Genomic DNA, 14996 nt, shown 5'->3' with positions numbered 1-14996 from the left:
AGGGCCTTTTGATTAATTAGTTGCTGCCATTATTTTATATAGCCTCTATTAATATTTCTATTTGACTTATTTCACTGAATTTTTCTTTCTCTCAAAGCTTTAATTATTTGTGTTGCAAATTTATTTAGAGGATTTTTTTAATTCCTTGGTTTGCCCCTATAGGGCCTCTTCTTATTTTCGGAAAGGTCTTTTAGGGTTTCTTTTAGAAATAGGGTTTTAAATACTTTATGGTTTTGGAATTTTACTTCAAATCAAACTAGATCAACATTCAAACTAACACTCAATCCTAGTTAAACCCTAGTTAGTAGCAAGCTAACACAAGTATTATTAGGAAAATTTTAATTCCCTGTGAATTTTTCAATATTCACGATTTGTGAAAAATATGGGATGCGACGGTGAACATGCTTACATAACCCACAAAAAAACCACACATGGGGTGCACATCGCGAATGCACACTCAATAACAATCTCGACAATGTGATCCCTCACATCGCACACATATCTTTTGGGCCAATTGTGTGACATGGTTCACATCGCGCGCTAGGCTTTACGCCACTACTTTGCCAATTCACACAATTGGACTTGTGTGAGGGAAATATGTTTCGCAAACACTTTCAGTTCGACTATGTGTGATGTGTCTTGTTGGACCTAATTAATCATCTAACCTGACATGGTAGGCTAAGACATAATATCTACAGTGGAGTAGTGGTAGCGGAGAAATCAAGTAATAGTCTAGTATCACATTGGACCACTAGTAGCATTAATTTTCTCTTCACGATATGATAGTACTAATTTCCAAAGACCGCAGTGCATTTAAAGTGTGCCCCCGAGGGCTTGCTGTTCATTTTGTTCTTTTCTCCCCTCAACCATCCATCCAAACCATAACAATTGATGTCTCTGTGCATCCCCTCCTTATTTCCATTGTCTTCCCTCCCTTCCACAAACCACACCGTCGACGGCCATACATCCCCACCACCATCAGTACCTCTTCCAACCTCCTCTTACTCGCCCGCTGCTTATGGCATCGATCATAACTCTATGCCAGAAGACATGCCATGTTGAAGCCGCAGAAGGAAAATAGATCTATTGAAGGTGTACGAACCAAGCTGCAGACCTAAGGTGAGAGAATGACTCTTTTCCTAATATATAGCTAATGTATGTGTATTGTATCTCTTCTATTTCAAAGGTCATTTTGTTAAAACTTAAGTTGTGATGTAGTATCTCTAGAGAGATCATGATAACTATGCCATTTACTCCTGTCCTTTTGTCTCCTATCTTGTTGTGTTCCTCAACAAGTCTGCTCCTCGTTAATTGCTTTGCTCCAATGAGTTTGCCTTATTCCTACCAATAATCTTGGTTCGGCCATGGGACTCGGGAGGATTAAGGTTGACAAGTCTTTTGGTTCTAGTGTGTGTGCCATTGAGAAGGCATCATTGAGTATGGACAACAAATAATGGACCTGTCTACCATAAAATAGAAGTATTAATCGATATTATGACCACAAGTGTGAATGCTTAGGATTCAACATAGTCGGGGACGGTAGACCGAACATTAAAATCAATCAAGACATATTGAGGGCATCATTTATTGAAACCTTCAGATTTTTCAAGGAATGGAACCGTAGGGAATTCTTTCTACCTAGGTTGTTAAGTTCTTCCTACGGTTCCGTAGGGAATGCAACTATAGGATTTTTCACAAAATGGAACCGTAGAGTAGGGAATTCTGCTCCAAGTGCACTCAGTAGGGAGTGGACATGATGGACAATCCTCGTCCATTAGGCTGGATACGCTAGTGATCCCGCTTCTGTGAGAGAAAAACTACTCTCTTTTGTTTTGTTTTTTGCGCGGGGAGGGGCTACTCTCAGAGATGGGAAAGCAGACGTTTTGCAATAAATCATTTTACCATATGGCTATGCATGCTCAGCGGCCTACCCGCTTTCATGTTAGTCCGACAATACGCTTGCTAGCAATTAACGAAAAAGGCTTCCGCCCCGCTTTATATATAAAGCAACGATCAACGACAACCCACCACATACAGCACCCACCCACACTCACATCCGAGGCAGGATACATAGGTGCTGAAGAATAACTACACACTCCAAGCAACATCTAGCGTACGACAGGTAGGAAAGATAAATCAACACTAGACTCCAAAGGAGCCCTCAAACATGACACCACGAAGAGGGGCAGCCGAAACTCAACGGATCAGGGCCTCCAAAGTGGTGTCTTCAGGAAGATCACAATGCCCTAGCGCCGCCACCGCTCGATCCAGAGGATCGGGGTCTTTACCCAGAGCATCCCGGAGCATCAAGAGCAGCCACGATGGAGCCTTCAAGAAGGGTACGACGCCCACAGACGCCGCCACTATCAGTCTGGCCAAGGCAGGCAAAGTTTTCACCCCGGCAAGCACTATCCGCCACCGGAACAGGGTAAGCGCAACCAAGACAGGTTGGTCACCCCCACCATCGAGCGCCGAAAGCTAGTCGCCACCTCCCTCACGGCCATGGCCGCCAGCCAGCACTCGAGCCGCACCCCTCGCCCACAGGCACCGCGTCTCCCACCGGGCAGAAGGTCCCTCCTTCCACCCCCACGCGAGCCCCTTGATGAGATAGAGTACGAGCAGGCCAAATCCGGGGGGGGGGACTATCGTCAGCGGCCACAGCCAGGCTGCACACTGGGGACCAGGGCCACCCTCGCACACGGCGGCAAGGCCGGGAAGCACCCCTACCTCCCTCCTAGGAGCACCCCTGCCACCACCGGCCAGCCACACTCACCACCAGCCGCAGGACACATACCAAGAGCAGCGGGGGGGAGAAGGTCGCACCACCACCACCGCGCCGCTCCCTCCACCAGCCAAGATGGCCACGACGGAGGCGGCCGCCCACAGCTTGAGCCGCCCCTGGCCCGCGCCCCTCAGAGGGCTAGATCCGGCAGAGCCGTGACCGCATCCGGCCCCTAAGCACGCACCTCCAGCATGCCGCCATCGCACACACTGCTCCTGGTGCACCATCGCGCTACTGCGGCCGTCATCTAGCGCGACACCCCGGCTCAGCCGCCTCGGCGCACTCCGAGCCCGCTGAGCGAGAGGGCGAGATCTCCCCGACGCCGACTAGGCTTCGCCTGGCCGCGCCTTCTGACGACAACGAGGGGGAGAAAGAGCAGGCGGGGGACCCCGCCGGCGGCGGCTAGGGTTTCCATCCGGTCGCATGTGGGGCTACCTGGGAGGAGGGAGGGAGGGGGGCTTTTTCCTACTGCTGCCTCAAAACGTTTTGACATGGGTAGAGTACATTTGAGCTGGGTTGCCCATGGGATGGACCCATCGGAGATCAATCGTGTCCACGGTTCGAATTTCGGCGGCTTGGATTTTCGTGGGGCTAGGATTGCATTGACTAAAGTTTCCTCACGGTAGCTGCAGGCCTGCGGCAGCAGTGCTCATAGAGTCACAGTGTAGTCTTGGGACGCTTCTTTGTTACGTGTCGACGAACCTGTGGTGGTAATCGCTCAAGGTATACACTGTGTGTGTCCATTTTGTTAGAAGGGAGAGAGAGGATTGGTGAAATAGTTGTTCGTTTATTGCTTGAGCCTCGTGGGCATATATATAGGAGTACATGATCTACTTGGAGTACAAGGCAAGCCAGAATATTTCCTAGTCTAACCTATGTTTCCAATCTAATCAATATACTCAACATCCCCCCGCAATCTGACGGTGAGACTGGAGAAGAATCCGAAGGCAAGCCGACGAACACCCTCCCACAGTCGTAACGGTCGACGCATCGTGGAAGGCGTGGCTGGAGTAGAAACCGACGAGGTTGCTCAAGCAAGGCGGTAGCCCTTTGTGTCGTTTGTCGAGGTAGCCAAGAGCGTAGGTGGTGTAGCCGTAGTCGAGGTAGCCGTGCGAAGAACGCCGTGGTCGGTGTCGAGTCGGGGGTCGCCGATGTCGAGGTAGTCACCGTGGAGCCGCGAAAGAAGAGCAGCGGTGGCGGCGGCGGCCTAAAGAGGTGCCGGCTAGAGAAGGAGCGCGGCGGCGGTGCTTGAAGTAGGCGAAAATGAACCCGACAGCGTGACGAAGACCGGCGCGGACGGTGACGTTCCTCGCGCCAAGGGAGACGGCGCGGCGCATATCACGTGGAAGTCAACGCGCGTGGACGGCGGTGGACCGCGTGCCGCAGCGTTACGACCCGAAGGGGCGACGCAACGGCGGCGGGCTGGTCGGGGCGATGGTGGGGAAGACCTCGGGGCGGTTGCAGGGATCGCGTGTCATGCTCGCTACGGCCCGACGGGGCGACGCAGCGGCAGCGCGAGGGTCGGTGCAGCCTCGGGGACGGCCTGGAGCGGCCGGCATCGGTGCGGCGGTTGATCGCGGGCCGCGGCACTACGGCCCGAAGGGGCGACGCAGCGGGATCGCGCGTGTGGTGCAACCACGGGAACAGCCTCAGGGCAGCGGCGGGGACCACATGTCGCGGCGCTACGGCCCGAAGGGGCGACGCAGCGGCGGCGGGGATCGGTGCGGCCACGGGGAGAACCAAGGGGTGGCGGCGCTTCGGCCCGATGGGGCGACGCAGGGGAAAGGGCGGTGACAGCCGGCCTAGGTCGACGAGCGGGCCGACATGCGGACGACGGCCGTGAGGGGCCGCCTGTCGCGCGAGGCCGCCGGGTCGGTGAAGAGGCCGGCCAGTCGCGCCGGTGCCGGAGTAGAGGCGCACGGTGGTCGACGACGGCGGCGGGCGACGCAAACCGATCAAGCATAGATCGGAAAACCAAAAAAAAAACGCCGATCAAAACGACCGGCGAAAGAGCGAAAAAAACCAGAGCAAGGGCTCGAAAAAAAGACTTTCTAGGGCAGCCGGTCAACACGACCGGCGGACGAACCCTAGGTACAGGCGGCGCGGCCCCCGATGGCGGTCATGAAGGCTGACCGCCTCGGGGCGGCGCGCGGGTGCGGAAACGGCGGCGGCGGCTAGGGTTTAGAACCCGGAAACTGATACCATGTTAGAAGGGAGGGAAAGGATTGGTGAAATAATTGTTCGTTTATTGCTTGAGGTTCGTGGGCATATATATAGAAGTGCATAATCTATTTAGAGTACAAGGCAAGTCAGAATATTTCCTAATCTAAACTATGTTTTCAATCTAATAATATACTCAACACATTCTGCAATACGCACGACTTGCGAATTAACAAAATGGCAGAAAAAAAAAGGGCCACTACGTAGTCCTGTGTACGTGCTCCAGTTTTCTTTTCTTTCATACGCAGGGGCATAATATAGTCGAGTACTACTGTATACGAGTCAAGTCAACGTGCATGGGTGGATGCTATCGAGTATGCTCGTGTGTGCATGTCGGCATGCGATGGCGCATATGTACCTCGACCAAAGGTTGGAGAATTATAGCTAATCCACGCACAGTTTTACACAGAGGACAAACTTGTCATGAGTCATGCTGTGCGGCTACGACCATGATAGTTTTTTAGAAATGCATGCTCTAGCCAATGCAACAAAAAACCGATTTAAAAGAGAGGGCCGGACATTATACTCCAACACTCCCCCTCACGTCTATGCTCCTTTGGAGCTATATGACTTGGGCAGTGGAAGCGGGGGCAGGCCGCAATTATTTATTGCGCTTACTGGGTTTTGAACCCTGAACCTGTTGGTTGTAAGTTTAACCAGTTCATCCATCAGACCGATCTGATGGAAGAGATTAGGCAGCACATTATACGTCAACACTTCTCCTCACGTGTGGCTTTCTCAGGCCTAAACGTGGACCGAAAGTGGGCTGCAATTTAATTGCGCCAGCCGGGTCTTGAACTCAAGACCTCTTGGCTCCGATACCATGTAGAAGTGCATGCTCTAGCCAATGCGACCAAAAGACCGATCTGAAAGAGAGGGCCGGACATTATACTCCAACAGTTTTTGACCTACCATGCAGCACAAGTTTGACCGCCCATTCACCCTTAACCCCAGATGGAAAAAGAATAAATTTGCATGTCATCTGTGGCTTTTTTCGCCGTGATTAGAAGGTGGTGGTGGTTGCCCTCTCCTCTAGTCAATTTTCGCAATAGCTATATTTCAGTCGACTGAATTTTCGGACTTGGGTCAGTCGATTTTGGTCGAAGGAAGAAATAGCCAGAGAGGAGGAAGAAACTCGCCGGAGGGGAGGAAGAAGCTCGTTGAGCAGGCTAACCCGGTGTCTATCTTAGGGTTCAGGGTGGGGCGGTGGTGGACGGCGGTGGTGGTGGGAGACCGGCGGTGGTGGTGGTGGGGGGGTGTGGCGGGGCCTAGAGGGATGGCCGGGGTGGTGGGAGATCGGCGGTGGTGGGGGGGGGGCGTGGTGTGTGGATTCGCCGGAGAAAAAACTAGGTGTGGCGGGGCCTAGAGGGATGGCCGGGGTGGTGGGAGACCGGCGGCGGGGGGCGGCGCGTGGTGTGTGGATTCGCCGGAGAAAAAACTAGGTGTGGCGGGGCCTAGAGGGATGGCCGGGGCAGTGGGGGGTGGTTCCGGGGAGGGCGGGGTGGCGCGGGTGGCGGGGGCCGGTTGTCCGTGGTGGCGGCTGAGGAAGAAGAACAGGACGATCTATTCGGAGGAGGAAGACACAATCTAGGCGGTTCATTTTCTATCCGACGCTTCAGATTCATCGAGACCAGATGGACTCGCTGAAACGAGGTTTCAGTCGACTGGCTCCGAGCCATTCCCGTCAATTTTACTTGACAGTGTGATCAAGCCCAAATGTTATGCAGCGTGGAGCCCCTTTCCTTCACATTTCAAAAAATTGTCTCCATTGCTAATGCATGCAAACTTGCAATAAGCCAATAACTCGGTCTCCCCACAAGAAGAGAAGCAGTGTGAACAGTAGAACCCACAGTTGTATATTTGAAACAGAAATACGTAGGAAACAAGGCCAAAAGTCAAGAGGGGGCATGGCGAGATGAGATCCACGTAAAGAAAGCGAGGAGGCTCGGAACCGCGAGCCACGAGAAAGAGCTCCCCTCCCGCAGCGGCGCCAAGTCATCATCCCTTTGCATGCTTGGTGGCCCGTTCCTTGTCCACTTTCGACTTTGCAAGATTTCCAAGCTTTCCCTGACAAAACTGTGGCTGCTTGACATGCCGGAGCCGGACTGCAGCCCGCAGCGCGCGCACACGCCCTTTTGCCGGCTTTTAGGCCTCCCAAAAGCCCTCCCTATTTCGGCACGCGCCCCATCCCTCCTCACTCTCACCAGTGTCTTTCAGCAACTCTCCCTCTCTCTCTGCCCCACCCATGGAAACGGCCGAGGTGCAGGAGATGCAGCATGCCTGGCGGTGGCCTCTGGGCGCCATGGCCTGCAGCAGCGGCAGGTGTTGCCTTCAGCTCGAGTGGGATCCGCAGCTGATCAGGTACTTCGGCGGCCTAGGCGTGCTGGGCGTCGCCGGCGGCGGCAATCCTGACGATCATGGTGCCATCGAGCACGAGCTTGGGCTCTTCTTCCCCAAGTGTACGTGGGGCGTATTTATCTGGCTTGCCATTTCGTTTTTCTCTGGCACGCAGTTGAACTGTTGCGCCGTGTCTTCAATTCCATGCTAATGTATGGTAACTGATTTTCATTGTTGCAGGCATGGAGTGGCAGGGTTCTTCAGAGCCGCCGCGGGAGGACGTGATGGAGTGGTCCGAGGAGCAGTTGGAAGAACTGATCCGAGTGAGTGCAAGTCAACAATGGCGTGCAGCGCAGCTATCTTAGAGTGTTACTACCACTACCACCTTTTTTTACTGGCCTCTTGCTTGCCTCTTCAGAATTTCCCGATCCTAGACGAGGATCTGGTAGGCTTCGATCCCAGCTGCATTCTCGAGGATACAAGCACCGCTGCTGATGCTTCTTTCCTGTGCAAGAATTCGAATGCAGGTTAATTACTACTTACATTTAATTTGCTTATCTTAGTTCACACTCTTCAGACAGCGGTTTGTTAGTCCTGGGTGTTTCATTTAATCCATGGTACGTACTGGTACTTTTCCAAGTATCTAGGACAGACTTTAATGATTATAGTATGGAGTAACTAGGGTGGTTAGGAGATTCATGTTGGGGCCCACCCAAGATTAGCAGCACATTGCTGTCCTAAGCCCATCATCTGTCCATCATGAATCATTTGACTTGTTACTGGACTAGGCAGGCACTGCTTCTTGAGTAGAGTAAAAAAGAAAAACTTTGGACATGCATTCTCAGACGGTAGCACCCACCCAGATTCGGTTTTACCTGCTGCATATCCTTGTGTGCTCATCGCCTCTTAAAACTGAAATCTCATCAAACTGGCCCCATTTTTTTTTTTTGCTTTGTTAAGCACCAAACTGATAGGCTCTGCTTCTGCAGGGGCTGATGATCTTCTGGCCCCGAGCTCTGCCACACCGGTGGAGCCGCCCACATTGCCGGTGGCGCAGCGGGAGCAGCCTCCCCTCAGCCCGCCCTCGTCCAATCGCCACAGCGACCAACGGCGCCAGATCACTCGCGCCAACTGTTCGGCCAAACGCTCGGCGACACAAGAAGAAAGTACGTAGTGTACAACCCAACTTACTCACCTGTCCATTTAGTAAGAACAAGTTAATTTGGTGCTAATGCTGTATGATGCATTGCGCAGCAGAGCAGGATGGAGGGAGCGGCAAGAGGAGCAGGAAGGCAGGGCCGACGGTGGTGCGCCCGTTCTCGGTGGTGAAGCCCGGCCCCCGCGGGGTGGACGGCGTCGAGACGCTGGCCGACATCAACGAGCGGATCCTGACGCCGTCGGCGAGGCCCGTCCGGCACCCCGTGGGGGAGTTCGCGAGCGCCCCGCGCGCGTCGGCGGGCGGCGACCGCCCGGCCCCGTCCGGCAAGGCAGTCACCGGTTTTACCAGGCTGCACACCGCCGGGAAGGGCACGATCACCGTCATAAGGTCATCCGGATAAGCATCCGACTGTGTGTGCGATGAGCATCATAAGTTCGTCTTGCTGGATCATGTTACATGCGGCCTTGCTCATGTGTAGATTAAATAAGTAATAATGACCAATGATCAATCGTACTGTGAAATAAAATGCATGGCGCGAGGCTGTATGAACTGAGAGACCGATGTGCGCATGCGATTCTCGATGGGAATTGGCAAAGGACGAGGAATTTGAAATAGTACGAGTCTTTTAAAGCAAAATAAAGATGGTTGCAGGGCTAGCTTTTGCTCGAGGTAATAGCACCACAGGTCCTTGAACTTGTCTTGCATGTGATACTTTGGTCCTAAAACTTGCAAAAGCAAACTATCTAGTCCTCGAACTTGTCCTAAAGGTGCAAATTTGGTCCTGGACGAATCAGATGCAGCCATGTGGAGCCAACTCGGCCGAGCCGGTCAGCGCCGTGCATTTTGCATTTAGCCCCCTGCCTTCTGTTGATTTCAACCCGCAGTATACCTCGTGGCTGTCAAAGGATATCACCTGAAGCGTCAGGTCAGGCTCCTCGTCGGCTTGCTGCTGCTGCCCAAGCCCCAGGTTGTGGGCGGAGTGGAGGAGAGGGAGCACACCGGTGGTGGCCTGAAGCTGTCGGGGCACCCGAAGCTGACCTCCTCGTCGCCACCCATGAGGAACGGCATCGGGCCCAGCAACGCCCGCGCGCGCGCCGGCGCAGCAAGGGAGGCGGCTTCCTTGCTGCCGCTCCGCCTGCGCCGCCGCAGGGTGCACCGGCGCGTGCGCCTTGATGCCGATGGGATACAGCACGAGCGAGCCATAGAGCTGGAGGAGGCCACATCGGCGTAGCCGTAGGGGTAGGCCTCGAGCTGGTGCACCGCACGCCGGCCAGCGTGCGCTCCCGCCGGTGCGCGTTCTGGTGCCCGCCCAGCGCCTGCGAGCTGAAGAACTTCCCCTGGCAGTAGTTGCACGTGAACACCCGCCGCCGGTCCTGTCGGTGGTGCTCGATTTTGCGGTTGTGGTGTCGGCGGCGGTGACGGTGAGCGACAGGTCGAGGGCGAGCTTGGGGCGGGAGGAGGTGTTGGATGCCTCATTGTTAGACGCCGCCTGGCTGCTGATGTCGGACAGTTGATCCTCACGCACCTCTTGGACGCTGCTGCTCTTCGTCTCTGAAGTCTGAACAATCTCTCTCTCTCTCTCTTCAAATCATATTGAACAAACTCAGCATGAACAATCACAGCAGGCAATGCAATGCAATGGAATTGAATGGCTTTACCGAGCCGCACATCAATCAGCAGCTCATGGCAACAAACAAATCATCAGTGTAAGTGGAAAAGAAAAATAGAGTACACATCGGCGATCTTCAGAGAAGCAGCACGGCCAAGGATTTCAGCCGGCAGGACATGGCGTCGGCCATGGCGGCCGCGTTCTCCCGGGCGATGCAGCTCCAGCTCTGCTCGCTGCCCGAGACCCGGCAAGCCGTCGCAAAGTCAAGGATCTTGCCGAAGATTCTGAACATCTCTACAAGTTGATCCTGTCCTGGCCGGTGGCGAACACTGTTGGAATCCATGGGTGCGTCCGGGTGCGCGGACGTCTCGGTCCACTGGAGCAGCGGTGTCAAGCCGAGGTTCATCTCGAACACCTTCCGCACCACCTTGTCCCTTCTATTCGCCGGGTCACACCACGAGACGCAGAGCATGAACATGGACGCGCAGCAGACCAGCGCCGGCGTGTAGTCTCGGAGCCGTGGCGGCGGCCGGGACGTCTGGATGACGGACCATGAGCCGGCGTCGAGATGGTAGGCGACGAGCGTGTCGGACTCGCAGTAGACGTAGAACGTGTCGCCGCAGACGTCGCTGGAGCATGCCAGGCCGACGTCGGTGGGGAACCAGGCGATCTCGACCCATTTGTCGGTCATCGGATTGTATATCTCGCCGGCCACGAGGGGCTCGTCCCATGGCCCTCGGCCACCCACAACGATAAGAGCTTGCCTTGCCAGAGCTGGATGTTTCTCTTGCTTGGCAACCTTGCCGTGACCGTGAGCTGGGCCAGTGGAATCGGTGTCCTCGTTCAGTACATCCCTGAGACGGAGCCACCGGAGTGAGAGCCCATGCGGGTCCTCGTACACGGCAGAGGTGCCTCCCAGCCGGAACTTGCCACCGGTGTTGGCGCGCCGGATATGCTTCTCGACGCGGGCGTGCACAAAGCTGCGACTGGCGGACATCTCAAACACCCCCAGCACCGGCCGTGACCGGGCCGGTCGCGCCGATGAGGGGGCTGGACACAATGACTACCTTCTACGTCTTGGTCTTGACAGAGCCGGCGCTCGACCCCTCGGAGCGGCCGTCGACAACGTAGAGCTCGTCCCCGACGCCCACGACGGAGAACAAGAACCTACCTTTGAGCGGGGCCGCCCCGACCCGGCGGCACCGGTGCGCGTCAAGCGCGTGCACGGCCGTGGCGGCGGACGCACCCCAGCCACCGTTCGCCTCGATCCCCGAACAGGAACAGCCAGGGCGTCGTGGCCGCGCGCGGCCCCTCTGGGTGCAGGCAAGGAGCGAGGCCAGCGGTTTATTTGACAAAACGTCAGGGGGTATCTGCAAAATGGCCAGCAACGACCGGACCGGTCCGGCTGGCTCCACTTGGCTGTTCCTGATTGGCCCAGGACTAAACATGCACATCTGAGACAAGTTCGAGGACTACATAGTTAGCTTTTACAAGTTTAAGGACCAAAGTATCACATGCAAGACAAATTCATGGACCTGCCGTGCTATTACCTCCTTTTGCTCTGGAGCTTGACGAATTGATCGGGGGCACCTTTGGATCGTACTGAGGCAAAGTGTGCGAGGTTATAATTGTACCCCTAGGTATATGTTTCCTGTTACTGCTGCGAAAAAGACCTCAGCGTCTCAGCCTACGGCACCCGCTTCGCTTTCTCTGGATTAGGTGGCCCCCCGCCAGATTTGAGCACCATGGAAAATTGCGCATTTTTGTCACTGTGCTACTCTGTCAGGCAAGTTTAATCTCTGCAAATGTACTTTGCCTAAACTAAACTAGTACTGCTATATGTAATTTGGTAAAAATCTGCCGTAGCAGGCCACGGTTGCGTGTTAATATAGGGATGGAACTGCGGCAACTGCCCCGTCCGTGGCATACAGGATTCGGTTGTTACAGACTTAATGAACAAATAGTTATAGATATTTATTTTTTGCGGGGTTAAATAGTTATAGATATTAACGTATACGGTTTGGGCTTTATCCGAATCGAATACTGTACAAGATCATCTAGACGATTGTGGTCTGTTCTAGCACCCACCTTAGTCACTCAATCCCACATATGTTTTTTTTTGCGGGGAAATCCCACATTTGTCAAGGTGAGATTGTGCCTGAATACTTCTAGCTCATCATGGTTGAGTTAATAATTTTGCAGTTTCCATTGATCGTAGAACGTGCCCTAGGCCATCTCATATGGTGTCTCCGCATGGAAACTTGGACTTGTTTCGCTTTTTCACTCTATGGGACTATAATAAACATATGTCTCTTCTTTGGGATGATCTCTTGGTAGAACTGTCCAACATCACCGTTACTACCTTCTGCCTCTCGGCCATGATTCGGGTCCGTGACTCGGGCGTGAGCTTCAAGCTAACCACCGTCTACGGCCCTACCGATCACTCGCTCAAAGATGTGTTCTTTGCTGAGCTTGTTGCACAGAAGCCACCTGCGGGGATGGCTTGGTTAGCCTCCGGGGATTTCAACCAGATTTACCGAGCTAGGGACAAGAACAAGCGGAACGTAAATTGCAACCGAATCAACCGGTTCCGGGCTTCCCTCCATGAGTGTGAGCTCAAAGAAATCCATCTCCAGAACAGGAGGTTCACCTGGAGCAATGAGAGGTCAAATCCTACCTTGTGCAAGCTTGACTCTTTCTTTTGCAATGCGGAGTGGGACACAACCTTTAATGATCACGTTCTCCATGCGCTATCTTCGTCTCTCTCTGACCATTGCCCCCTTCTGCTTGCCGAGGATAAGGGGCCGCAGAGGCCTAGGACCTTTAGATTCGAGAATTTTTGGGCGTCTATGCCCGGATTCACCGAAGTGGTCCAAAAGGCCTGGGCAGAGCCAGTTGAGCACACCGACCCTTACATTATGCTTTTCCACAAGCTAAAGAAGACGGCCATGCGGCTCTCGGAGTGGAGTAGAGGCCTCTTCTCCAAGGCTAAGGTCCATCTTCACGCCGCGCTATTGGTTATCCTTCGCCTCGACATTGCCCAGGAGAGCAGGCTTCTCTCCCCTGAGGAGCGTGACCTTCGTGCTCGCCTTAAGAGAAGGGTGATAAGCCTGGCCGTGCTTGAGAAAGCACGCAAAAAGCAGTGTGCCCGAATCGCTAACATCAAAGAAGGAGATGCCAACACCAAGTTCTTTCACCGTCGAGTCAACGCGCGGAGGAGAAAAAACCACATCCACCGCATCATGAACGATCAAGGGTGGGTAACCGAACACAAGGCCAAGGAGAAGATAATCCATGACCACTTCTCGCATGTCATGAAAAGAGGAAGTGGAAGTACGACGGACTTCAATTGGGAGGAGCTCAATCTGGAGTCGCATGACCTGCACGAGCTTGATTCGCCCTTCACTGAGGAGGAGGTCCTCGAGGCAATAAATAGCATGCCTAGCGACAAGGCCCCGGGGCCGGATGGCTTCACCGGCCTGTTCTTCAAGAAGTGTTGGGCCATCGTCAAGCTCGACCTCATGGCGGTGATCCAGCGCTTCGACTCCCTACACACAACAAACCTCCACTGGCTCAACTCCGCGAATATTGTGTTGCTTCCCAAGAAGGATGGGGCGGAGAGCATCGTTGACTTCAGGCCTATTAGTCTCATTCATGCGGTCGCCAAGCTCATCGCCAAAGTGCTCTCTAGTAGGCTTGGACCGCACATGTCCGCCCTCGTCTCCAACGCCCAAAGTGCCTTCATCAAAACGCGGAGTATCCATGACAACTTCATGGCTGTTAGGAACCTTGCTCGTCACCTGCACAAGAGCAAGACCCCTTCTCTCCTGTTCAAGCTGAATAGTCGCAAGGCCTTTGACTCCGTCAAGTGGGAGTATTTGCTTGACCTCCTGCAGAGGCGTGGCTTCCCTAGCAAATTTCGGGAGTGGATTGTGGCTCTCCTTTGTTCCTCATCTTCGAGGGTTCTCTTGAATGGGGCAGCCGGCTCTCCCATCAAGCATGGCCAAGGGCTTCGGCAGGGGGACCCCATCTCCCCTCTCCTTTTTGTCATTGCCATCGACCCTTTGAAGCAAATCCTCGACACGGCAACTAGGAAAGGCCTTCTGCACAAGATCCGTGGGAGAGGGGTCATCGTGCGTACCTCTCTTTACGCGGACGATGCGGCTGTGTTTGTTGCGCCCATCAAAAGAGATGTGGACAACCTGGCGGCCATTCTTAGGGGATTCGGGGACGTCACCGGTCTGTGCACTAACTTCCATAAGAGCTCAATGGTGCCCATTAGATGTGGCAACCTCGACTTGGACCGCATAACCCATGGGCTGCCAGCTGTTAGGGCTGCCTTTCCGCTCCGTTATTTGGGGCTACCGCTGTCGATTTGGAGGCTGAAGCTTGCTGATCTTCAATTCTTAGTGGATAAAGTGGCGAGGAGATTGACAACATATGAGGGTCAAAACATCACCACCATTGGACGCGCGGCGCTCGTCAAGTCGGTTCTCGCTTCCCAAGTCATCTACTTCATCACGCCGCTTGTCATACAAACCACCATCCTGCAAAACATTGACAAACTCGAGCGGGCATTCCTTTGGTCGGGATCGGATAAGAAAACTGGGGCAAAGTGCAAGGTCAATTGGGACACTGTCAGTAGGTCGCTTGACTATGGTGGGGTTGGGGTCCTAAACACCTTCAAGTTCGCGCAGGCCTTGCGTCTGCGGTGGCCTTGGTATGAGTGGAAGGAGCCCACAAAGCTGTGGGTTGGAGGTGGGAACCCGTGTGATGAAGATGACCTAAATTTTTTCTACGCATGTACCACCATCACGGTTGGCAATGGTGCGCGGACACCTTTTTGAGACTCTCCTTGGCTTCTGGGTCGCAAGCCCAGAGACATCGCT

General features: G+C 54.1%; 1 protein-coding gene and 2 pseudogenes across 2 annotated transcripts; 1 reads left to right on the top strand and 2 right to left on the bottom strand.

The window, feature by feature from the left end:
- Window positions 1–7140: 7140 nt before the first annotated feature.
- On the top strand, window positions 7141–9145 carry LOC109746337 (uncharacterized). Of its 2 annotated transcripts, none has more exons than XM_040394337.3 (5): window positions 7141–7461; window positions 7580–7662; window positions 7758–7866; window positions 8329–8505; window positions 8597–9145. In XM_040394337.3, the coding sequence occupies exons 1-5, from the start codon at window positions 7248–7250 to the stop codon at window positions 8896–8898; spliced, it is 885 nt and encodes a 294-aa protein (XP_040250271.1). In that variant the 5' UTR covers window positions 7141–7247; the 3' UTR covers window positions 8899–9145. The 2 variants fall into 2 exon arrangements, with proteins under 2 accessions (XP_040250271.1, XP_020161046.1); XM_020305457.4 differs by having other exon boundaries at window positions 7144–7461; window positions 8594–9144.
- A 69-nt stretch (window positions 9146–9214) lies between these two features.
- Window positions 9215–10168, bottom strand: LOC109746367 (zinc finger protein 4-like; annotated as a pseudogene).
- Window positions 10169–10243: 75 nt separating this feature from the next.
- Window positions 10244–12854, bottom strand: LOC109746357 (F-box/kelch-repeat protein At5g42350-like; annotated as a pseudogene).
- Between the last annotated feature and the right edge of the window lie 2142 nt (window positions 12855–14996).

Source organism: Aegilops tauschii, chromosome 1 (genome assembly GCF_002575655.3).
Source record: "Aegilops tauschii subsp. strangulata cultivar AL8/78 chromosome 1, Aet v6.0, whole genome shotgun sequence".
In the NCBI taxonomy this organism is placed as follows: domain Eukaryota; kingdom Viridiplantae; phylum Streptophyta; class Magnoliopsida; order Poales; family Poaceae; genus Aegilops; species Aegilops tauschii.
The sequence above is the reverse complement of the archived record's forward strand: the minus strand, read 5'-3'. Positions and strand labels throughout refer to the sequence as shown.

Coding starts and splice junctions, on each gene's coding strand:
- LOC109746337 (XM_020305457.4), top strand. CDS start 7,248: ATGGAAACGGCCGAGGTGCAGGAGATGCAGCATGCCTGGCGGTGGCCT. Junction 7,462..7,579: donor TGGGCTCTTCTTCCCCAAGT/GTACGTGGGGCG, acceptor TCATTGTTGCAG/GCATGGAGTGGCAGGGTTCT. Junction 7,663..7,757: donor AGTTGGAAGAACTGATCCGA/GTGAGTGCAAGT, acceptor TTGCCTCTTCAG/AATTTCCCGATCCTAGACGA.